Here is a 25,302-nt window from a genome sequence, read left to right on the forward strand (position 1 = left end):
AAACTGGCGGTAAATGTTTTAACTGAAATACGAGTCCTCTCTCAACAACCAATCAGAATCGAACACGTTTTTACCTTACTAAGTGAACACTTTTCATTGGACTGTACACAAATTTCTGTCACCTACATATAAGAATAACACAATTTTTGCCGTCCCTCGTTTCTCTTTCGCCACTCGCGTTCTTCCCGCCATTTTCTGTGTTCCTATTTATATGCAAGAGAATTAAAATTTTCGGACCAATAAAACGTAAACGAAGAAAATTCGAATAAGCCCAAAACAAAACCCAGAAAGCAACAGAAGACCTAGGACATTGCAAATGGGCATCAAGGATCTCCTGAGGTTCATGAAACCTTACATCGAAACTTTCCACATCCATAAGTATGCTGGAAAACGCGTAAGAATCAACTTCATTGTTCTAAGTTTCAATTTTTCCGCATGATTTTATCTGGGGCGTGTACATGTTCACTCACTTTGCAAAATCTGTAGGTGGGTATTGATGCGTATTCGTGGCTTCATAAAGGGGGTGAGTGTTGGGAATTGAACTGTGTGAATGGTTTTCAATTTTGGGGTAATTAGTGGTGAGAAGTTGAAGTTGACGTTTTCATTTTTCAGCTTATTCGTGTAGTATGGATCTTTGTCTTGATTCCGACAGTGTAAGGAAGTTGCGATACATTGAATACTTTATGCATAGAGTGAACCTGCTTCGCTTCTATAAAATAACTCCGGTTGTTGTTTTTGATGGTGGCAATGCTCCTTGCAAGGCAGCAACTGAGGAAGAAAGGAACAGGCATGTTTTTTTTTTTCCTTTTCTGAAGTCTTAGGTTTTGGATGAATATATTACTCTTTTGGTTTTCTTTCTCCTATCAATTTTATCCTTTCACTGAGGTGAATCTTGGCGTTTGATTACTTGTAGAAAAAGAAGGGCTAATCGAGAATTGGCAATGACGAAGCTCAAAGAAGGGAATGTTGCTGCAGCTTCAGAGCTCTTCCAGGTAGAAGGATATGAAAAAACAAGTATAAAACATTGGTTGTTGTTTTTTTTTTGAGGAAATTGCTGATACTACACATATTTGTCTTTAGCATGTAATAGCATGCTGTCTTAATATGATGAATGTAGAGTTCTATTAAAGTAGTCATGGGTAGTTTAAAGTGGGAAAAAATGAAAATTGAGCAATGTACAATGTAGCAATTAATCTAAGGACAAAACTTAGTTGTAATTCTCATGTGTTTTTGGAGCTGTTGTCTAATCAAAGTTAACGTTTTATATCAGGATGATATACCGACCTTTATTGTAAACATTTATTATGCATATTATTTAGGCAAAACTTTCATTTTAACTGTAGAACAATACCAAAAACCCTTAAGGAACTGCATCTACATTTTGTTCTGTATCTAATTGTTATCGTCATGGTAATTAATGATTTTGCCTCTCATTTTCCTTTATGTACTGTTTGTGCCAAAGAGTCAACAAAATACAAGGATCTTTGTTTTGTGTGCAGAGAGCAGTGAATATTACTCCGGTTATGGCACATACGCTAATTCAGGTATGCTGCAAACATTTTTCTGTTGTACAGACTTCGGACTGTTTCATCATTAATTAATCTACATTCTAGGGTAATTTCATTATATAATTACCTTGCAGACCCTGAAATCAGAGAAAATTGAGTTCGTTGTTGCTCCATATGAAGCAGATGCTCAGTTAGCGTACATGTCTCACCTTGGGATAGAAAATGGTGGGGTTGCAGCAGTGATCACTGAAGATAGTGATCTTATAGCTTATGGCTGTCCAGATGTAAGAATTTCAATAACATGAACTTGTGCGTGGAGGTTTACAGCTTTATTATATCTTGAGTTATTACTACTATTTCTCTATCCAGTTTCATATAACTGTATTTTGGATTGTGCTCCGGTGGTTTTGAACAGATTATTTTTAAGATGGACCGAAATGGGAATGGTGAAAGAATAGAGTTAGAGAAGGTATTTTCGGCTGAGTTTGGTAGACCTTCGTTTCGGAGTTTCAACATGGAATTGTTCACAGGTAAATTTTGTTGTTCAACATGGATTCCGATAATGTGTTCATGCATGAAATCATCAAGGCTTCTCTCTAACCTACGATGAACATATGTAGATGCTTGATATAACAGATCTAGGGCTTGATGCATAAATGTCTTATCATCAGTCAGTAAAAAAGAGAAAATAAACTTGGAACTAGCGTAAAAGTCCTTGTTCTGGATCTGTGTGCTTTGAAATGTTGGATACATTAACTTGAGGTGACTGGAAATTGAGGATTTTGTCAAGAGATTTTATTATTTCTGAAGAGTTCTTTGTTGTTTGGGTCATAGAAAAGAAGTCTCATGCTTTCAGGTTTATGACAATCTACCAAGTGCTTTTCTTTCACCTCTCCAGGTATGTGTGTCTTAGCTGGCTGTGATTTTCTTCCATCTGTTCCTGGAATTGGTATTGCTCGAGCTCATGCTTTGGTTTCCAAGTATCGGAACCTAGATCGTGTAAGTATGTTCTCATCTCCTAAAAACATCAGGGTTGATTGCTTGTCGAAGGGAATTTTAACAGAAATCTAGATAGGGTTAGAATTAAGAAGCTCTCATGTCCCCTATTATCATTGGCGTGACGTGACCATGAGGACTTTAAAATGGACTGCTCGTATGAAGGGTTGACATTATTCCTTATACTTTTGTCATGTTTCATAGAAGGATATATCCTTTCTCTTTATGCTAAATAACCAATCCAATTTCACTTATCTATCATGAATTCATCATTAAACCAAAGAGATTATAGAACTGCAGAAAAAATATAGTGCCTATTTCCATAGGTTTTCAACCTGATTTACACAGATACAACTAAGAAGTAGGCGACACATGGAAAAAAGCTGAACTTTCAAACTATTTTTGCTTTACAATTAATTGGTTCTATTGTTTTATGCTTTGCTGCCGAATGTAGTTTATGGTAGAGAGCTCGGTGGTCATTTTTAAGCTTAGAATTTTGCACTTAGTTTTGCAATAGTACAATTCTCATTGGCATCACTTGTCTGTCTGGATTTCCAGTTTGTAGTTAATGAGTTCACATATCTAGTAAGAAAGGGAAATTTGAAATATATAGAATTTATATTCCACACGAGTCACAACCACATCCATATATATCAGAAACCAATACGTTTGTCTTTTTGCTTCTACTGTTACATGTATAGATAACGTGGTAGCTGATACACCCTCGGAGATATCATACTTAAGGTTCATATTCAGTTTCGTTATGACTAATATATCAATTCTTTAACAGATATTGTCTGTTCTTAAGCTCGAGAAAGGCGACCAAATGCCTGAAGATTATGCCAAAACCTTTCAAGAGTCTGTTGCAGTTTTTCAGTATGCTCGAATGTACGACTACTAAAACACTTTCCTAATTCTAGAATGATCATCTGTTAATTTTATCAATGACTGCATTTGCTTCTGGAATATCGATGTAGATATGATACCAATGCCAAAGAACTGAAACACATGAAGCCTCTTCCACAAAATTTTATTGAGTCACATGATGGGAATCTCGATTTCTTGGGGCCGTATCCTTTATTGTTTCTTCTAAATAGTTTTTTATTTTATTTTAGCATTTCCAAGAGAATATATGGTCAATTTTAACATTTATGCTTGTTCAACGTATATCATTGTTTCTTTGACAAATGCAATTAGAGAAATTCCCCCATCTATAGTCAAAGCAATTGCTGAAGGAAACTTGAATCCATCAACTAAGAAAGCCTTTGATAAGTCTGAATCTTCTAGATTTCCTCTGCACCCCAATGATCTCCAAAGCCTTGATCAAGTTCAGAAAGCTGAAGTTCCTACACCATCTAGGCCAAAGAATAGCTTTTCAATCATTGCTTCCCAGTACACCAGAGAAAATAGTACAGGCAAGCGAAAACTTTGGATATGTTCACAACTTCTGTAACTACATTGCTTAAGTTTATGCATGTTTTTGCTAGCATGTCGTATATGTTTAACTATGGCATGTCATAACACTTTCTCTCTCTACAGTGACAAGGCTCTTAGATGAAGAGAAGTATTCCAATGAATTCTTGGACCTTAGAAAACTAATCATGCCTTTGGGAACAATTAGAACAGAAGAAAAGACAACTGTATCTGATAACACTCCTTTGAAGGTTCCTGATAACAATCCATTTAGGATAAGAAGAAATGATGAAAGATATCAGACAAAGGACAATGTTGAAAACATTTCTTTTGCAAGCAGCTTGGAATATACTGACTTGTGCATGTCTCCAGATAACTTTCAAGAAGAGGGGTCTGACGGGAATCTCTTAAAGAAAAGAAAAATTCAGAACACTTTATCAGATAAAGCTGAAGCCACCTGTGAACCGGTTTCAGTAGTGACTGAAGCTGAAAAATCTGATGTTGTATGTTTGACAGTGGAATCCCCAGAAAGTGTAACTTCTGAGACTAAGATAATTGCTGATTTGAAAGGGAGAAGTGAAAGTAAAAAGAAATCCAATAGAAGAAGCAACAGCAAGAAAACGGGGAGTAATAACAACAGAACGCTTTTGCATTTCTTTTCTAGAGTGTAATCATTCTAAATGTGTCCATGTCCATGTTTTTTGCTGAGGCAAGTTTGACTTTATTTCTCAGAGCTTAATAGTGAGAACTATCAATTAATTATAACTTAATAGAAATTATTCTTAGATTAACTATTGCAATCAGAAAACATCAAAACGGACGCTTGAATTGAGATTAATGGCATTGTCATTGGGGTTTGTATCATATATGCTTTGTGAAGTAGTATTTACAGCAATAGAATTTTCGACCCGAGGTTAGTAAAATATTTAAAAGCGCTTCCATTTATGCTTCAAAGTACTTTACGTTCAACTTTAAAATATCATTTATGTAAACTTGACCGTAAAGTCTGAAATGAAACTGACCATTCATCAATTGTGTCGGCCACTAAGGTGATGCGGTTTATCGGCTGAATATTGCCAAGTATGGATAGGCACCCAATGAATAGAGTTGCAAAATATAAAAATCTATTGTTTTCATCATGTTATTTAAATTTTCTAATCGGCACGTGAAGGCATATTTTAAAGAATTTATATAAACAAACAAAACATTGAACAATATGATGCCAAGACAAAAAGCAAGTTATAAAAGATAATTTTATTCTAAGACTTGTATTAATCAAGTCGCATGATTACAGTTACAGAGGCACTTTTTAACTCGGCCAAAACCATTAAAACATGATTCATGAAGCAACTAGAAGCTTAGAAAGTAGGTACAGAGCTCAGCTATTAATGCTTCTTTCTGGCATTGAGCTGCTTGAACCAGTATGCTGACATCTTGGGGTATCTCTTGAGGGTTTTGAAATCAACATAAACAATTCCAAACCTTGATGTGTAACCTAACCTCCATTCAAAGTTATCTAGCAAAGACCATGCAAAATAGCCGACCACATTTGCTCCATCATCAACAGCCTTCTTTAGGTTAGTCAAATAGCCTTTGTAATAGTTTATTCTTGTGGTGTCATGCAAACCCTTGGGAAGAGTCACATTACCCGGATCATCCATGCCTACATACATGACAATGAAAAAGCAGAATACTATGTCACACCAGGCCAAAAATAGAAAGAAAGACTATTTTTGTTTTCAATTTAAATACAAAATGGACAAACTCCAGTCAGTGGTTCCTTTATACTTTTTTGTAAACAGTTCAAAACAAAAGTCATTTCATAAATAAAAGTGAAAACAGAAATATTATATAATTTTACCATTTTCAGATAAGATCACTGTTGGGTTTCCATAACGTTGCTTTACGTACATCAATGATTTGTAAATGCCCCATGGTACGTTGTAAAGCCAATAAGAATTAGCCTGTTAAATTGAACTTATAAAAATTAGTCAATGCATAGTCGGGGCACTTTTTTCTCTTGAAAGTAATGAATATAATTCACTGAGTTCTAACTTACTCTTGGACCAATTGGCACTCCATTCTTTGCATCTTCAATGTTCAACAAAACAAAAAAACTGGTCATATGCAAATGCACAGAAAATATTGTAATCTATGGCTAAAGGAAGCATTGACTTACAAGCAAACCCTGCATTCCAATCCATTTGATAGCCGGGGACTTTAGGTTTTGCTTGATGAGGATCGTACATGTAGTAGGTAGTATATTGGTTGATTCCGACAAAATCAATCGAACCCTTCACCATTTTAACTTCTTCACTAGTGAATTTGGGGAGTCTTTCCGCAACAATTTCTTGAACTGTCCTTGGATACTCTCCATAAACAAGGGGGTGAAGGAACCTGGTGAATTTAAGCACTATAATTGGTATCGAGTGTGTGAAAGTTTCCACAGGAGATAGAGTTGCATTCAAAAGAAAATACTTGAACATGTAACGTAGGATCGACAATAAACAGATGCTAAATAATTTTACCATCCCAAATGAAAGTCTCTGGCTCTTTGAGCAGCATAATTGTCGGCCTTTGATCTTGTAAGAGGCTCATACCAAACAAAATCCAAGAGGATTCCAATTCTTCCCTTTTGCTTTTCCTAAAACAAGCACATCATAAGAACATTTTAGCGTCCTCATTAAGATTTTATTCGGATAAACTTAACTACAAACACGGTAAGAAAAGAACGAATTGAATTTTTCCTCAAGTTAAAATCAACTTATGCCCTTCTGTTTAAATGCATAAGTTTATTTTAATTCATGGAAGAGAAGCAATTCATTTTAATTTCCTACTCTTTTTTCTTTAATATATCATTATGGAGAACTTTACTTAAACCAAAGGATTAGATATATTAAGATTACTTGATACTTCTCTCGGTATCTTTGAGCAGCAGCTGCATGTGACAATATCAAGTTGTGCGCAACAATATAAGGCTCAGTGCCTGAGTTACCAGCTGTACAATTCCCATATTCTTTTGAGCACCTTCCAGGGGCAAAGAAACCATTATCATAGCCAAGAGCAGCCACCACACGAGGTTCATTAAACGTCATCCAATTCTTAACTCTGTCTCCAAAAGTCTTGAAACAAAATTCTGCATAGTCTGCGAAATCTTTGCTGTGTAATTTGAGCATTCTTGTTAGTTATACTTCTTTGTATTTATTAACATGTCACCATATACTTTTTAATCAGACTTACTACAAGTATTACGCTACGAGAAATTTGCAAAAGCATGCATTTAAAAGATCAATTATTCAATTTTATTCTTGTGTGTATATATTGGTACTTACACAACTTGGTGACCCAATAATCCGTTGTACCTCTCCTCAAGTGCCAAAGGAAGATCATAGTGGTAGAGGTTTGCATATGGGGTAATACCTGGATTGTTGCAGACAATCAATGAGGAAACAAATGATCAATAACAATAAGTTGAACACTACATTTCAAATACTAAGTATGCTATAAAAGTTACCTTTTTCTAGTAAGTAATTGATCAACCTATTGTAGTATGCCACACCTTTCCAATTTACTTTGCCGGTTCCATCTGCAGTAGTGGTGAAATTGAAACTCAGTTAATGATTGAGCGAGTTTAACAATTTAATTCAGCTATGGCCAAATAAGTAAAACAAATATGGCTAAATTACTTGGAAAAATTCTGGACCACGAGATTGAGAACCGATAAGCATCAAAATTCAGTCTGGACATGAGATTTATATCATCCTGTGAAATTAAACATACTTTTTAGCTCACATTGTTCCTTATAGCAGAGAAAAACAAAACTAAATGTTAAACTTTAAAGAAAGCCCAAGCATGTCAACTTGGGCCGGCAGAGTTTGAGGCAAGGGTCCAACTGGAAAACAAATTTTATTTTTTGGAATATTGAAAAAGGAAAGAAGGGTAAATTAACCACTTAGTTTATAAAAAAGTCCTGATATTAAATTCTGTGGGATCATTTTATTCTAAAACTGTAATTTTGAAGATCAGTTCATTATTAAACTTATCAACAATTCATATTTTTTACAAAATTAAATCAGAATTTCCATTCTTTCAAATATTAAATTGACATTATCTCACATATTTTATACCTAATTGGCCATTTTTCCAACAAAAAAGCTAAACATTCATAGATACATTTTACTGCTAGGTTTTAAGTTGTAATATACTATATAAGTCCATGCAGTTATAGTAAAGAAATCAGCACACTAAAATCAACAAATAACAAATAGTAAGCCTTCATAGTTAAAAAAATAAAAAGCCGCTTACTTTGTAGCGATGGTACTGATCAACAGAAACTTCTCCCGTCCCATTATTTGCGACAATACCTGTTTTGTATTTCATGTAAGAAAAAAATATTTATTAGTTTAAATTTGTTTATGAAGATGTGTTGTTTATTATTATTATTATTTTTAAATCTCTGTTTTTATTATTAAGAATTTTATTTTGAATATTAATTACCATTATCATATTTTAAGCTAGCATCTCAACCAAACCAATTTTCTCACGTTGTTCTTGTTCGTAACATTCGCATCTTGCTTTTCACCAGAAAATGCAACGCATAACACACCGTCACAGTGAAATTAACGGTCATTTTTCTGACCGCAAAAGAAAAACAGTATTTTGTACTGTGTGTCGCATTGTGCAGTAGATTATTAAAATAAGAAAAAATCGAAAAAGCAAGTGAAGAGATTTGACATTTGGATTCAGTATATATAATTGAGAGGTAAAGAATATATAATTAAAATTTTAAAAAAATAATTAATTAATTAAAATAGAGAATATTGACGAACCGGGCTTTTGGATAAAAACGTCCCAAATGCTTGGGCCGCGACCGTCTTTGTGGGCCATACCCTCCACCTGATACGCAGACGTCGCCGTTCCGAATATGAAGCCCTTGGGAAAAACCTCTCTGCTCAAACCTCCGGTGTCGAAATGCACCGTTTCGGGTTCCACGGTGGCATCTTCAGCCGCGACGCAGCGTATAACCGCTGCCGCAGCGATGAAGAGCGAAAAGAGGAACCACGAACGGTGAAATGGAGCGAGCGAGAGCATATCGGAGCCCTCACAGCACAGCAGAAAAGAGTGTTTGAGTGAAGAAGATAATGGCAGTGATGAGATGAGTGAGATCGATTTATAGGCCACATTTGTAGTGGTTTTGATGGCATGACACATGAAAAGTAAATTTGAAAATTAATTCTTCTTGTTTTTTTTGCATTGTGTCAAAATCTGTGGACCAATTGGTGGGGCATGTTCTTCCTTCTTTCCATTTTTGCCAACAAGAACTAAATTATTATTTATCTACATCATTCATTTTACTTTCTATTTTAATATTTTTCAAAGAAAATTAATTTGATATTTTTCCATTTCAAAGGGATTACATTTAAAGTTATAAATTTAATAACTAAATTATTAATTATACTTAACATTTACATATCTTTTTATCCCTATTTTGTTTAGTGTATTGATTTCAAATTTGTTAAAATATTTAGAAAACCCTTGATTATCAATGATAGGATTTCATGATATGGCTAACTATCCTGAGTTATCCATGTTTTATCCACTGAATCTGTAATAATAATTAAAGATTATTTTTAGGTAACTTCTATTACAATTATTTCAACTTAAATTATTCAATTAAGAAGAAGAGAGAGAGAGTCTTTTAATAATATATTTTCGTGATAGGACAGATCTGCTGTCCATGTTTAATCACTTAATTTAAAAAAAATTAAATATATTTTTAGTCTTAAATTATTGGTCGTCTTCGTCTTTCTTTCAAAATAAGGTGTAATTTGGTACTTATTTTTCTCGAAACTTTGGTTTTAGTCTTCGAAAACTAACACCGCTAAAAATTTGATAGTTTTCGAGGTTAATTTTCGAGGACTATAACTAAAGTTTCGAAAAAAATGAGAAACAAATTGTACCTTATTTTGAAAGAGGGACGAAAACCAACCACCAACAGTTTAGGGACTAAAAACATATTTAACTCTAAAAAAATGTTTAATGTTGATTATAATTAGTTTTCTTATATAAAGTTTTAAAGAATAATAACACTAATACTATAATAAAAAATAAAATTGTTAATAAGTTTATTGCCAAAAGTTATATTAAAGATATAATGTGTTTATAAAAAATAATAACAAAAAATACTTTTATTAGTTTTTATAATTTGATTGTGAGTAGTTTGATTATGAGTACAGATCATTGTACAAAAACAGTTACAACATATAAAGAATAAAATTGTAATAATTTATGTATAGAAAAATAATTATAAAGAGAATTAATATCCATTAATAAAGTAGACATGATAACTAATATGTGAACAGATTTTGCCACCATTAATATTACACCAACCTTGTAAGTAAGCTTTTTAAGCAATATACTACCACCTCTTTTAAATATCAAATTGCATATATTTGATATTTTCCTATAAAAGGTTCATTTAGTCATATGCTTATTAGTTAAATCATATGTATGCAAAATTAGTCATCAATAAAGTTAGTGTTGATCGTGATTCTTGAAAATTTATATTGTTTTTAGAATGCAGTTTATTTATATTATTTACTTTAGAAGAAAGTGTGTGTATGTTTTTGTTTTTATATATGAAAATATGTGAATCGTATATTGAGTATAAGTTTTTTTTTTTTTAGTTTGTACATATCATGTTTAGAACCTTAATTCTTTTCAAAACTCATTATGCTATGTTAAAAGATAATTCAATATTTTGTGACGTGAAACATTATTTAAATATTATTTATTACTTAATATCATATTTAATTATCGCATGTAAAATAATAAATTAATTAATTATCTTAAATAATGACTGATTATCTAAATTTTGATTAAATACAAGTTTCCATAACAATAAATTACATACATTGTTTTAGGAAAGAGATAGATAATACCATATATAGATTTTAGAATATGATTTTCTATTATTTTAATATAAAAAATATTAAATTATAAATAATTTTTTAATAATCGAATTTCAATTTATAAAAAGAATTCATCTTTTAAAAAAAAATCTTTTAAAACATTCTTTATCTTATTTTTATATTTTTTACCCAATCATTCATTCGTTTTACAATCATTCATTTTTTTTACAACTAACTACAAATAACTCTTCATATTTGTAGGATACATTCACTTTTCTATTTTTAGAGGTATTTTAGTTTTTTGAGTACAACTCTATAATGACCATGCATGCATGTTTCTCAAGTATGCTTGTAACGTTCCGGGCATGTGACACCCGGGCACTGACGAGGACGGAGAGTGAATCGCTGGTGCAAGAGATTGAATTTTGATCGTAATGGTATGTTTAGTTCTTTTATATGATGTTTGTATAAATAACTAGACGATTTTGTGTGATATAGAGTTGATGAATTGTATGATGATGATTGGTGAGGTTGATTGGACAAATCTATTTAAGAATTATATTCTTACATGTTTGAAGTAATTGCATGAAGTGATAATTTAGTTGTTTACATTTATTATATATTTGAATTGATATAAATTTATTTAAAATTGCTTCATAAGTAAAGTTGTGTGTCTTCATATGATAATATATGATTCAAAGAGAAACAATATTAATATTGTCATGTGAATGATAAATGTGGATAATGTAGTATGATTATGAACTCTAATGTGATGTATCGATCTATTTATTATTTTATCTTTTGAAATATTTCTTGATATATTTTATGATATCATAAATTCTGTTATATTTATGCATTTGGTATATTTTTGTAATTACCTCTTTGTTGTTTATAATATATTGCTACACATGAATAATATAATTATTATTTTTTTAGAAAAAGCAATTAGATGAATGTGTTATGTTATCTAAAAGTTTTTTATTATAATTTTGAATCTCAAGTTTTAATAATTTATAATTAAGTTCTCTATTTTCCAAGAATCTTTCCAAAATAGTTATGGAATTCGCTTAAAATTTCTTCAAGAAGTTTCCATTTGAAGATATTACTGAGTAATATAATATTTCAGTCTTATATTTTTTGAATATTTATGAAGATAGAAGATGTCTTTCTATATATTTTTGGAATATATACGAAGATAGGATATGCCTTTCTATATATTTTTTGTATTTGAATTTATTGTTTCAATTTATTTAGGATTGGTGTCCATAGCATATTCCTACATTTTTTTAATGTAGGTTTTTTATATAGTTTTTCAAAATAATGATTGTATTGATTTTCCTATTCGGATTTTATATTCTTATTTTACTTTTTGATAAAATTTAATAATTTATGAATCAGTCAAAAAGTCATGTGCATAATAATAAATATAAACCTATTATAATATATAAAACGTAACACGTTTAATGTCTAAACACTCAATAGTCAACGTTAAAAGTGATCGGTGACATTTTTGTAAATAAATGTAATTATTAAATATCGTTTAGAATTATAATTCGACGTAAAAAGATATAAAACATCGAATGTCCCAACGTTAGACGTCAAAAGATTTGTGAATTCAATAAAAATTTGAGTGGGAGATTGAAAATTCATTCACTTTATCTTAGTGCGCGAGACTCTCTCCTCTTTTCAAACTTTTCTCAAACGAAGTTTGACGACCATCACATGTAATATTTCTTTCATTTGATACAAATGCATTTTATTTTTTATTTTCGTTTGTTTTGACCGATTATTTTCGTGCTTTTGTTTTTAGATGGCGCATTCCGACAAACTCACCTTTTGAAGGTTAGTTTTCGTTTTGAAGAACTTATTGTTGAACTTGTTTGTTGTTGTTTGGTTGAACTTGTTTGTTGTTGATACTATGTTCATAGTTCTTGCTTTATAAAATACCAAAAACTAAATTTTGTTGTTTTTCTGTTTTTCAATTGATTAACGTCGTATATTAATAAAATTCGACGTCGTATATTTACAAAATTCAACAAATTCAACGTTAATTTGACGTCGAATTTAAAAAATTCAATGTCAATTTAATATTTTCTGATATGACGTCGGTAACGAATTAGTCGTTAAAAATCCAAAATACTTAACGTTGTAAGCGATTTTTTACCGGTGAAACTTACTAATATATATATATATATATATATATATATATATATATATATATATATATTGAGAAAATAAAATAAAAACAGAAAGTAAAACAGGATCAATAAGAAAAATATACCTAAAAGACAGAATCATGATGGATTTGATACCTCAGAAGCACATGAAAGAATTTTTAAGAATATCTTTTGTCCCCATTGCATCAAAAAACTAAAATTATCCATATTTATTTATCTAAGTTGTGGAGTTCTTCGAAATTCTCACAGCAACACAATGAGTATTTTTTTCGACAGTATAAATATAATATCACGTTACTCAAACATCATCATCACTAAGTCAAGATAATATTAATATTAACACATAATTATTTAAAAAAATTATATATTTTTTAGTAGGGTTGGTTTTTTTTAAATATAACCTACATTTTCATATCAAAACGCCGTAGATTAAATATCTAAAATTTGATTTCTTGAAAATTTACTTAAACGTGAAAAAATTAATGAGAGTGCCATATTGTGTCAACCCTACAATCCAATCACATAACCCATAAAATAATGGTTTGCAAATAGATTATTGATATATCATAAATAAATATTGAAATAATAGAAGAAGTAAAGTGAAAGAAACATTATAAGATATAAGGTTGGAATTAATGTACATGTATTGATTGAGATTCGAATCACTGAAAATTCTTTTACACGAAGTTCATTATCATACCTACCACATGCTCGTGTTATAAAACGCATTCATTGATTTTGCTGTAGTTTAATGATTGTATATTATCAATATAAAAGGTTTTATACTTTTATTTAATAAAAATGATTTTAGCATAATTTTAATATAATAATTTAAGATTTCAATAAAATTAAAGCATATTTTTGTCTGTGATTAGAAAATACGGTAAAACTCTTTTTCATGTTTGTAAATTTTACTATTTATCGTTGTATTAAATATTATTAATACAGTAGTAACGATCAGATCGCAAATTTAAAATGCGGATTTTATAGAAAATAACGTTTTATAATTATCAAAAATATAAATCTTTATAAAATAATTGTATTAAAAAAAATACTTGTACGAGATTGTGAAATATTTTTGAACGGATTAAAAAGTGAATCAGTAAGATTGTGAGATATTTTAGAATGGATTAAAAAGTGAGTCAGCTATTAAGAGCTGAGTAAATACTAAAATTATTAAGTAGTCTTCCATTTATTTTAGAGATTCAAATAATTAATCATTGATTAATTTTGATACTATTTTAATATGTATATAACATATATTATCTTTTATTATTTGTAAAATAAATGTATAAAATACATGCATCGTGTTCATGCATCATATTGACACTTAATATTAGTCATCAATTAGATTGCAATTCACAAATAAATTATAATTATTTCTAATTTAGATATCTAAAATTTTTATTTTATAAAGTTGGCATATATAATAGTTAGTATAATGACTAATTGATTTTTGTCTCTAAAACGAGTTGTTATTTATGTTTTGTTACAGATATAAAAATGGAATCATGCGTGTTCGTTTCCACTAATCAATGTGTATATGAGAGTGATCATTCGTGGGATACAAGTGTAGAGAAATCCTTAGTGTAGAAAACATATTTGTGAAGAATTATTAATTATAAACATTAAATATTAAGTAGTTCTTACTTAAATGTTCTATAACTTTTCTTCAATTGTACATTGTATTTCCTTTTTTTACTATGCATGAATGCCTAAACATATATTTGGGCTTGTGGGCAAGTAAACAATGTAAAGATTCAATTTTTTTTAATTACAAATATTTAACTTTCTTATACCAAATAAATTGTACTTTTTTCTATTAGAATAATTTTTTTTTCAAAACTATTTCGTTAACATTTTTTAAAATTCCAACTAATCCAAAAATAATTTTATATTACTTATAATATCAAGGACAATTTGGTAATAGTTTCTTTTATCTATTAAAACATTATTTTAATCTATCACAGTCAAATTTTTCACAAATTTTCACAAACTTTACTTCTAAATATACTCTCTATCACCTTCAAACCTATTTAAAAAATAACACACATTTTATTCTCAATTTTATTTAAAACCCTTGATGATTTTCTTATAGTGTAAAAATGAATAAACTTAATTTGATTACAAGAGGATAGTTGGTTTTACTCATCACATATTAATGGATTAAGAGGGTTAAACAACTTGTTTTATATATGTGTTGAAATACAAATCAAATTGAATTAACTAAACTTATTTATACATAACATTATGTGAATTTGAGGGATAATGATGGATGGATTTGAGGAGATAGAAAGAGGAAAGTGAGGTTGTTTATTTAAAAGATTGAGAGATGAAAGTAAAGAGGTTTAAAAGTAAAGTTTATCAAACTTTGTAAATGATTTAATAGATGTGATAAATAAAAATTGTTTTAATAGATAAAATTGTCAAATTACAATTTTATCCATATAATTAGCATTAAGATAAAAGAAAACGTAGTTATTATTAATATTATAATAATAATAGTTATTATTATTGTTATATTGATAAAATAAATTCAAATAAAAGTCAAGGACATTTGTGTAAAATATCAATGTTGAACTGTTTTTATCCTCTAATCTCTTCATCCATGTAAGGATGAAATTCAACATTTCTCCTTCAAATTTATGTTCACAAATCTACCCAACATTGGAAGTAAACAACCAAATAACTTGCTCTCAGTCTCTTGCAAATTGCAAATCCCTTGAAATAACACATCCTTAACATTGTTGGGTTAAAAAAAATATATGTATTTATTTTTAGTGTTTGACTAAAGCGTCGAAGACTTTTTGTGTCGGTTAGAAAATAATATTTATGTTACTTATGGAACCGTCATAGATACAGCCGATATAATAAGTTTTCATTTTTCTATGTCAGTTATGCTACAACTGGCATAGGCTCACTTTAATTCCATTATCAAATTCTTCAATGAAACCCTAATTCCACTATAGACAACACACTTTGCCTTTGCCTCATGCTTACAGTCATTGTCATTCACTCCTTGCTTTGCTTCCTCTGCTTCTTTATTCACATCCGTGAGGTTTGTGTTCTCATCGACCATGTCTTCTCCCAAATACTAGTATCGTTGCATGAGCACTCTATCACTAAAGAGGTTTGAGACTTTGACACCGATATAACAAATATAATAAACACAGTGTGATATTGTCTCGATAAATACCAATAACAAACTCAATAACAAATTAGTGTTCAAGATTGACCAAAGCGAGAGTAACACTAGGTAAATCGACCTTTACAAGAACGAAGCGACCACCGATAAAAGAGAGAAAATGATAACAACCAAGTGCAATGAAAGGGAGAAGATGGGAGCCACCAATGGGAGGGAGAAAACGAGAGTTAGTGTGAGAGAAAAAAGCACTACAAGGAGGAAAGAGTGCTAACATCACATTGAAGTGAAATGTGATTAGGAGAAGGAAGACCAAGAAAATAAAAAATTGTATGTCGGTTATAGTAAACTGATATAGTATATTTCTAAATTTTAAATAATATACATACTCGCTTTCTATACTCAATTTTTTCTAAATTTTTATCGTTATTTTTTGTCAGTTTTATTATAACTGACATAATTTTTATTTTATTTTATTATAAAATTGTTATTATATCAATTTTTTATGCTGAATTTAGTAGTGACGATGTTTTTATTATATTTACAATTATATGTCACTTATTATCAAGGTTATCAAACTCGCGAGTTAACTCGTTAACTCGTCCGAGTTTACGTTTTCAGCCATGGTTGCCGAGTTAACTCGGTACCAAACTCGTTTTTGGACTGAACTCGGTAGAATCGGACATGGACTCGGTGGAATCGTTCGGAATCGCGATTGCACAGCGATTCCACGAGTTCGAAAAAAGCCAGAAACGAAGAAAAGCATGGTCGTTTTGGTTAGGGTTTAAAACCTGATTTTCACTCCACCACTGTTTAGCGTTTCGTCCCTGTCGTCCGCCTGGTTTTCACTCCACCACTGATCTTCGTCGCTCGTGGTGCTCCGCTCGGGATCGCGCTTGGTCCGGTTGCAGATCGTGGTCGTCGTCGCAGATCGTGGTCGCCGTGCGTCGTCGCAGATCGTGGTCGCCGTGCGTCGTCGCAGATCGTGGTCGCCGTGCGTCGTCGCAGATCGTGGTCGCCGTGCGTGGTCGCCATCCTCGCCGCCATCCTCGCCGCCATCCTCACCGCCTTCCTCGCGTCGCAGGTACGCTCTTCTTCTTCCAGCCGCTGGTGGTGGGTGGGTGACGTTTTATCATTGAAAAATTATAACCCGTGAGTTACGTTTTTCAATTATATTAGGATTAGGAAATGAATTTTTTATTCTTTTAGTACATTAGAGGGGAGAAATATACTGGACATTTCACTGCACCACTTTACAACATCATTAGAGGGGAGACGGCACTGCACTGCACGCAAGTTTTTATTCCATTTTTAAACTTTTGCACATTTTATTTTTAATATTTGTAGTGAAAAAGCTTACCTCACTATGTCGGGAAACGCATCAAATTCAGGAGAAGTTAATCCAAGTGTATCTTCATCAGTTAGTAAAAGTAGAAGTAAAAATGCTCCAGGAAACCGATCTGATATTGGATGGAAATATGGATTTGATGTTAATGGTAATGGAAGAAAAGTGAAATGCAACTATTGCTCAAAGATTGTAAGTGGAGGCATATTTAGATTTAAGCATCATCTTGCTGGAACTAGAGAAGATTCTGAGCCTTGTGCTTCTGTTCCGGATGAAATAAAAAATTTGATGATAAAAGTAGTTGCAGAAGCTAAGAATGCTTCATTAAAGAAAAGAAAGATAAATATCGGTGAAGACGAGGAAGAAAGTGAAAATTTTGAAGGAGGACACAAGGTATTCGGTTTTAAAGGAAAAGAAAAAGTTGCTACTACTAGTAAGGGGGGAGTTCAAGCAACTATAAATCAAATGATGAAAAAAGGATACAAAGAAGAAGTTGATGCTCAAGTAGCTGAATTCTTTTACACCAGTGCCATTCCTTTCAATGTAATTAGAAATCCAGCATTTGCAAAGATGTGTGAAATGATTGGTAAGTATGGAGTTGGATACAAACCACCATCTTATCATGATATTAGAGAGAAGCTCTTGAAACAAGCTGTGAAGAAAACAGATGCAAATCTTGAGGAATATAAGGAGGAGTGGAAGAAAACTGGATGTACAATTATGTCTGATGGTTGGACGGATAGAAAAAGACGTTCTATTTGCAACTTCTTGGTGAATAGTCCTAGAGGGACGGTTTTTCTTTATTCACTTGACACTTCAGACATTTCAAAAACAGCTGATAAAGTTTTCAAAATGTTGGATGATGTTGTCGAGTTTGTTGGAGAAGAAAATGTTGTTCAAGTTGTCACTGATAATGCTGCAAATTTCAAGGCAGCCGGAGAGTTGTTGATGCAAAAGAGGGAAAAATTGTATTGGACTCCATGTGCAGCACATTGCATTGATTTGATATTCGAAGATTTTGAAAAAAATTTGAAGGTCCATGAATTGACCATTAAGAAGGGAAGAAAAATTACAACTTACATTTATGGGAGATCAATGTTGATTTCCTTATTGAAAAAGTTTACTAAAGGTAGAGACCTTATAAGACCGGGTGTGACTAGATTTGCCACGGCTTATTTAACTCTTGCTTGTCTTCATGAATTGAAGGCATCGTTGTTGACCATGTTCAGCTCTGAGGAATGGAAGACAAGCAAGTTTGGAACTTCACAAGAGGGGAGAAAAGTAGCACATGTAGTATTAGATAGCCGATTTTGGAAGAATGTCTCCATATGCTTGAAAGCTGCTGCCCCTCTCATGGTTGTCTTAAGATTAGTGGACTCAGATGTAAAACCTGCAATGGGTTTCATTTATGAAGAGATGGACTGTGCAAAAGAGAAGATTAGGTCTAACTTTAACAATATCAAAAAGAGGTAAATTTTCAAACTTTTACTCATTCAATGTTTAATTACTTATGTGTTAGATTATTTCTGATATAGCATGATTGATGTAGTTATGAAGAGGTTTGGAGAATAATTGATGCTCGATGGGATAATCAACTTCATAGGCCTTTGCATGCAGCTGCCTATTTTCTAAACCCTCATTTGCACTATGAACCTAACTTTAGATCTGATGATGGTGGAGAGGTGAAAGAAGGATTGTATTTTTGCATGAGAAGAATGATACCAGATATGGCAGAAAGAAGAAAAATTAATTTACAAATTGTTGAATTTCATAATGCTAGAGGCCTGTTTGGAATGGAAGATGCAAAAGAGTGTAGGAAAGAGTTAAATCCTGGGGAATGGTGGGACATGTTTGGTGATGGAACTCCAGAGTTGAAGAGATTTGCTATTCGAATTTTAAGCTTGACTTGTAGTTCTTCTGGATGTGAGCGTAATTGGAGTTCATTTGAAATGGTAATTTAAATTATTTTTAATTTATAAATTCCTTTATTATGTTTATATCTTCACTAAAAATATTATCTTTCATTTTAGGTTCATACAAAGAGAAGGAATCGTTTACATCAAAAAAAGATGAATGATTTAGTTTATGTGATGTATAACTCCAAGCTGAAAAGTAGACAGATTCGAAAAACTATAGCTCTTCCATTTGATGACATAGAATCAGATGATGAATGGATAGCTGAAGAGACAGATGATGTTGTTGAGATTGATCAAGTTGAAGGTGAAAATGATAGTGAAAATGTTCACTTAGATGGAGCAACAACAGATCCTATTTTAGATGCTCTTGATCTTGATAACATAACATTTGAGAACAATGAAGATGCACAACATTCATCAGAGGAAGAGTTAGATGATGATGATGATGATGGAGATGATGATGCCATTATTAGAGGATTAGAGGATTAGGCATAGAGACTTTGACATTTCAATTTATATTTTACATTATATCTTTATGTTATGAACAATATTTCTATGAACTTATGTATTTCAATTTATATAATTTTGTTATCTTATTTGAATTAGAATGTTATTTATATTTTTTTCATACAAAGTAAACTCTTACGAGTTTACGAGTCGAGTTTACGAGTCGAGTTTACTGGACTCTCACGAGTTTACGTAAACTCTCGAGTTTGACAACCTTGCTTATTATAAAGTGGTTATAATTTTTTTTAATTAAAATGTATCAAAACTAATTACAATAAGCTTAATAACTTAAAACACATTTATTTCTTTAAAGAGTAATTTTTTTAACTCAATTTAAATTCATTTTAAGAAAAAAAAAAGTGAATTAAAAAAAAATGAGAATTGAAATATATTATCTTTGCAAGGGGAGGAGTACCATGCATGGACCATATATATATTTTGGGACAAAGAAACAGTCACAGAGGTTTGTCGCTTTGTAATAATTGATGGGCAAATTCGTCACATACAGCTATTATAGCCGTTAAATGTCGGTGATCGGCTTCTCCCTCCACTCACTCCGTGCAAAAACTTTTACATTTTTCTATCATTTCAAATTTACTAAAAATAATAAGAAAACATAGGACTTACCAATTATTGAATAATTTCAACCAAAAATCATTATTATTTTAAAAATAATACTCCTATCACTTGTTCAAATGTTAGAAAAGTCCCTATAAAAGAAAGAGATTGTCTAAAAATAACTTTATATTACTTTAATTCCTCTTTATTTTTAATCTTCAAATAGTGAATAATTTTTAAATAGCTTTTTCATAATGTGTCACGACAAAAAGGAAACCAATAAAAGTATATGGAACCCACGTTTTTAATTGTTTGCCCCTCTTTGAACGGAAAGGAAGAGAAAGTAGCTTTTGTTAAATTAAAATATCAAATTATTTTTATACTTGTTTAATAGTCTTAAATTTAATTAAGAATTAATATTAAACATAATTTAAATATCTTTTCCTTTATTATCAATCTAGACATTTTTCAATTATAAAACTGTAAAAAATTCAACACTTTAAAATAGATAATATTTTAAATATATAATAATTAATCTTAACAATATTATCTCACGAATTTTAAATTATAAAACTGATACTCATAATGACTTTGACTAAGTGAATTACTAATAATAATTCACTGTAATAATATTATTTGACAGATTTAAAATCGAAATAATAATATAAATATTTATTTTATACGCATTTGTTCATTCATTGTGTTTATTATACACAATCAAATGCTATACTTAATTAACCATGTTTAATAATATAAAAAAATGCTTACACATCTTGATATAAATAAGCATAGACAGTTTTAAAAGATGTGTTGAGTTGGTATGTGCTAGTGCATGATTTTATCTTTTAATATAATATTTTATATACTTATAAATCATGTTTCGTCAGTGTAATGAGTTAATCATTGGAAGGAAATAAAGAATAAGGAGAGAATTAATTTGTTACATGACATAATAATGTGACGTTTTTTATTTCAATACTCAATTAAGATAGAATTTGGTTTACGAAAATAGAAAAAAGGAAATGGATTTGATCCATTAAAAAAACAAAACACATAAATACGAAAATATTTCAACATGTTTCACAATTTGGGTTATAAAACAAAACAAATAGAAAATCACAATCAAAAGTTAATAGACTATTTTTCAGTTATTTTATTTTATTTTAATTCAAGCAATTAATAGAATAAAATACAAAACAACGAGTTGTTTAAATTCACATGTTTCAATTTGTTTAAATTTATGTGAAAACTATTATCTTAAATAACATTTCACAAGGTAAACTATTTTTTAAAACTGTAAATGAAGTAAAACTTACTATTATATTTAAGACTTACTATAAATGTCAATAATTAGCATATATAAGACAACACAATTAATTTATTTTTATATTGATAGTGTTTAGTTAATGTTTTTCGTATATTAAAAAATAAACTTATTTTAAATAATTAAATCAATTGTAGGATAATAATAAGTATAGAAAGTATCTATTCGTTACTGGTATACAATAAAAAATTTCACTTATTTCCTGTTATTTATTGAATACTCTTTAAAAATACGTGAATATTCATAAATATCCAAAAATATTTTAAAAATAAATTATAAATTTTCATAATAAAATATAAATAAAATTATAAAAAATATATACAATATAATATAAATTAAATTTTAATTTTAATTAAATTAAATTTAATAAAATATAAATTAAATTTTAATTTTAATTAAATTTAACTTAATAAAATATAAATTAAATTTTAATTTTAATTTTAATTTTTTTATAATACTCGTATGATAGTCATAGTCAATCCATTTATAAAATATTAAAATACGTTCTACTTGTTAATCACAAATAATAAATATTCATAAATATTAATTATTCACCGTAAATTTTATCTACAAATACTTGTGAATGCATATATTTTTGTCATTTCATTCTTTATAATAAAATTTAAAATACCTCGAATTGATATATATATATATATATATATATATATATATATATATATATATATATATATATATATATATATATATATATATATATATATATAATATGTACATTTCTATAAGATGGTAAATGTACATACTTTTATAGAAGAATTCTATCATTCCAAATATTGAACTACAATATTAATACAGTTTTTTCTCATGCATAGAAAAAGTCACCTCCAACAATAAGAAAACCCATACTATTTCTTATCCTTTTTATTTTTAATATATTTTTCATCTCATTGGCACTTGTCGTGTAATGTGAATATGTAACCCTAATTCCAACTTGATGATGTAGATGTGACTCATAGAGCCCACATTCCCACAAGGTTTTGGAAAATAGAGCAAAAGAAAATCCATCTTAATGTCTCTTTTTGTGACTATCATTTTCAACACAACTTATTTACTATGGTCAACAACTTCAATAAGATCCACTCTTTCTCATCATCAAACTATAACTTTTCTTCAACTTAGATACTTCAATCCTTGTTGATAGCATCAATGATACATTTGGCCCAATTAGGCATCCACAAAATTCTATCCTTTCTTTGCACTATCTTCATCAAACAATACAATCCAAAACCAATGGCTTCATGTTTTAGAAAAAGTTATATCAATCCAAATTAATTTAATAATTGATTTGTATGGTCCAAGATCATAGCTTCTTAGAAAAATATCACATGAAGATAATAGATATATACGTTTAAAATAAATATATACTAAACTATGTAAGCATGACACTTATTATATTTCAATTTACTTATTTTATGCATGATGATGTTGTAATATTAGAATATGCTCATGAAAAGATAACTAATTAGTTCAGAATCAATATATATATAAGAAATTAAACTTATATTTTAATAAAAAGAAGAAGTGTTAAATATACTTTTTCAAAAGATTATTTCATGTTCTATTTTACCTAAAATTCCAAACAATGTTATTTTAGTCATTTACAAAAAAATATAATTTTAAAATTAACGATTCTCTTAAATCATGATTATTCAATATGATTTATTTTTCTTGTAGCCCCAAAGGCTTTTTATTATTTACTTTCAAAAATACTTTTTAATTTACTTTTAGTATTTAGTATATCTATAAAGAAAAGTGAGATAAATGTTCAAAAAATTATTACTAAAAAGAAAAATACATATTTTTAAAATTTGACGTGCACGATAGTTTGCCTATAGTAATGATTTGTTGACCATCAACAGTTTTTAGTTCATTTATTTGTTCAGTTTGATCAATTAGATAATATATGTTTTAACTCCAGTCATCTCGATTTAAATGAAATTATGTTAAATATACGTAAAAGAGATGTATTACTTTTATAATATTCTTATTAGATTTTGATAAAAATCCATTTATACCTAAAATAAAAGTCCAGTGGAAATGAATTTTTAAGTAAAAATTCAAGACGTAAAACAACATGTTATAATAAACAAAAGGGTTAAATATGTTTTTAGTCCCTAAACTATTGACCATTTCTTGTTTTCGTCCCTCTTCCAAAGTAAGGTACAATTTAGTCCTCAATCTTTAAAAAAACGTTCGTTTTAGTCGAAAAAACGATCGTTTTGAGGACTAAAACGAGGACTAAAAACAAAATTTTGAAGACTAAAACGAACGTTTTTCTAAAGAATGAGGACCAAATTGTACCTTACTTTGGAAGAGGGACGAAAACCAGAAACAGTCAATAGTTTAAGGACTAAAAACATATTTAACCCTAAAAAAAATATGAATTATTATGTTAAATATATGCAAAAATATCTCATTATGAAGACTCGAAAAGCTCCAAAAAGAAAATGAATGGCTTCAACTTTGTACTCTGATTAATATTAATATAGTCAAAGACTTGAGTCAAGAGTGACTGCCAAACTGATCCTTACAAAAAGTTTCTGCTTTTATTGGGGTCACCCTTATCCTCAAGGGTGAGGTCCCCAACCTGTAGGTAACGTTCACAATGGAAGAAAAAAGTGAAAAAAAAAAGAAAACAAAAAATAAGTACATATTAAATATTGTAATATAAAATTCTGAAAGCCCGTCTAGCTCAGTTGGTAGAGCGCAAGGCTCTTAACCTTGTGGTCGTGGGTTCGAGCCCCACGGTGGGCGTTTTTGGTATTTTCCTTTGTTTACGTTTTTGGCCCAATGGGCTGTCGCTTGGTTTTGTTCTAATGGCCCAATTACTATATGTTTGGTCCAACTGTACATCAATTTAAGCAATTTTTTCCTTCATCTCATTAATATAAAATTTCCCAGTTTTTCTTGGTTTGTGTAATTTGGAACTTTTTATTTTCTTAAAATTAAAAGGAACTTTTGAATTGTACAATTGAAATAAAAAATTACTTTTGAAAGTTTCACAGAGTTAAGAGAAAAAAAAAACCTCCAGGCATAATTAAAAAGTTATTTTTTATTTTTGGATTACATAGTTCGTAAGTCATTTTTGGCTTCTCCGTTGTATAATTCGAAAGTCAATTTCCACTTTTTGGAATAATATCGGTAGCAAAACCTCACTACACAGTGCAGACAACAGAGAATATGAGTGTGTTCTGGTGTTGAAGTTGACTTTCCATAACCACAAATTGCCCGTGAAACATATAACTGAACACTACTTCCGAATGTTGTCCCTTGAAAACAACTTCACAAGTTCCTATTATGGTGGTCCACCAAAACAAAACAAAACCGTGGCAAACATCAAACACCTCAGCCTATTGCAATCAAGGGATACTTATCAAGTGAGAGGAGTGTCTGTTCAAAAGAGTAAAAGAAAGAAATCTAGATTATGCAACCACACATGGATGATTATGATGAAAAGTTGTTTAGTTATCATATGATCAATGAACAA

At 30.1% G+C, this 25,302-nt stretch overlaps 3 protein-coding genes and 1 non-coding gene across 4 annotated transcripts; 3 read left to right on the top strand and 1 right to left on the bottom strand.

Moving 5' to 3' along the window:
• The first annotated feature begins 261 nt into the window (after positions 1 to 261).
• On the top strand, positions 262 to 4,708 carry LOC124833015 (exonuclease 1-like). The gene is made up of 12 exons (XM_088112240.1): positions 262 to 394; positions 487 to 523; positions 613 to 787; positions 914 to 992; positions 1,500 to 1,544; positions 1,643 to 1,792; positions 1,924 to 2,038; positions 2,407 to 2,507; positions 3,295 to 3,392; positions 3,482 to 3,574; positions 3,702 to 3,919; positions 4,044 to 4,708. Exons 1-12 carry the CDS (start codon positions 317 to 319, stop codon positions 4,586 to 4,588), a joined length of 1,734 nt encoding a protein of 577 aa, XP_087968366.1. The 5' UTR covers positions 262 to 316; the 3' UTR covers positions 4,589 to 4,708.
• A 448-nt stretch (positions 4,709 to 5,156) lies between these two features.
• LOC148199832 (beta-glucosidase 44-like) lies at positions 5,157 to 9,043 on the bottom strand. The gene is made up of 11 exons (XM_088112238.1): positions 8,747 to 9,043; positions 8,223 to 8,281; positions 7,604 to 7,679; positions 7,432 to 7,503; positions 7,250 to 7,337; positions 6,824 to 7,076; positions 6,446 to 6,561; positions 6,097 to 6,314; positions 5,977 to 6,008; positions 5,779 to 5,881; positions 5,157 to 5,580 (listed from the first exon to the last, which is right to left on the bottom strand). The coding sequence occupies exons 1-11, from the start codon at positions 9,006 to 9,008 to the stop codon at positions 5,303 to 5,305; spliced, it is 1,557 nt and encodes a 518-aa protein (XP_087968364.1). The 5' UTR covers positions 9,009 to 9,043; the 3' UTR covers positions 5,157 to 5,302.
• Positions 9,044 to 16,718: 7,675 nt separating this feature from the next.
• LOC148199833 (uncharacterized) lies at positions 16,719 to 20,088 on the top strand. The gene is made up of 3 exons (XM_088111291.1): positions 16,719 to 18,961; positions 19,042 to 19,444; positions 19,523 to 20,088. The coding sequence occupies exons 1-3, from the start codon at positions 17,514 to 17,516 to the stop codon at positions 19,895 to 19,897; spliced, it is 2,226 nt and encodes a 741-aa protein (XP_087967417.1). The 5' UTR covers positions 16,719 to 17,513; the 3' UTR covers positions 19,898 to 20,088.
• A 4,408-nt stretch (positions 20,089 to 24,496) lies between these two features.
• TRNAK-CUU (transfer RNA lysine (anticodon CUU)) lies at positions 24,497 to 24,569 on the top strand. The gene has a single exon. It is a non-coding gene; the product is annotated as a tRNA-Lys (tRNA).
• The last annotated feature ends 733 nt before the right edge of the window (positions 24,570 to 25,302 follow it).

Source organism: Vigna umbellata, chromosome 4 (genome assembly GCF_029865625.1).
Source record: "Vigna umbellata cultivar VRB3 chromosome 4, Vumbellata_1.0, whole genome shotgun sequence".
In the NCBI taxonomy this organism is placed as follows: Eukaryota; Viridiplantae; Streptophyta; class Magnoliopsida; order Fabales; family Fabaceae; genus Vigna; species Vigna umbellata.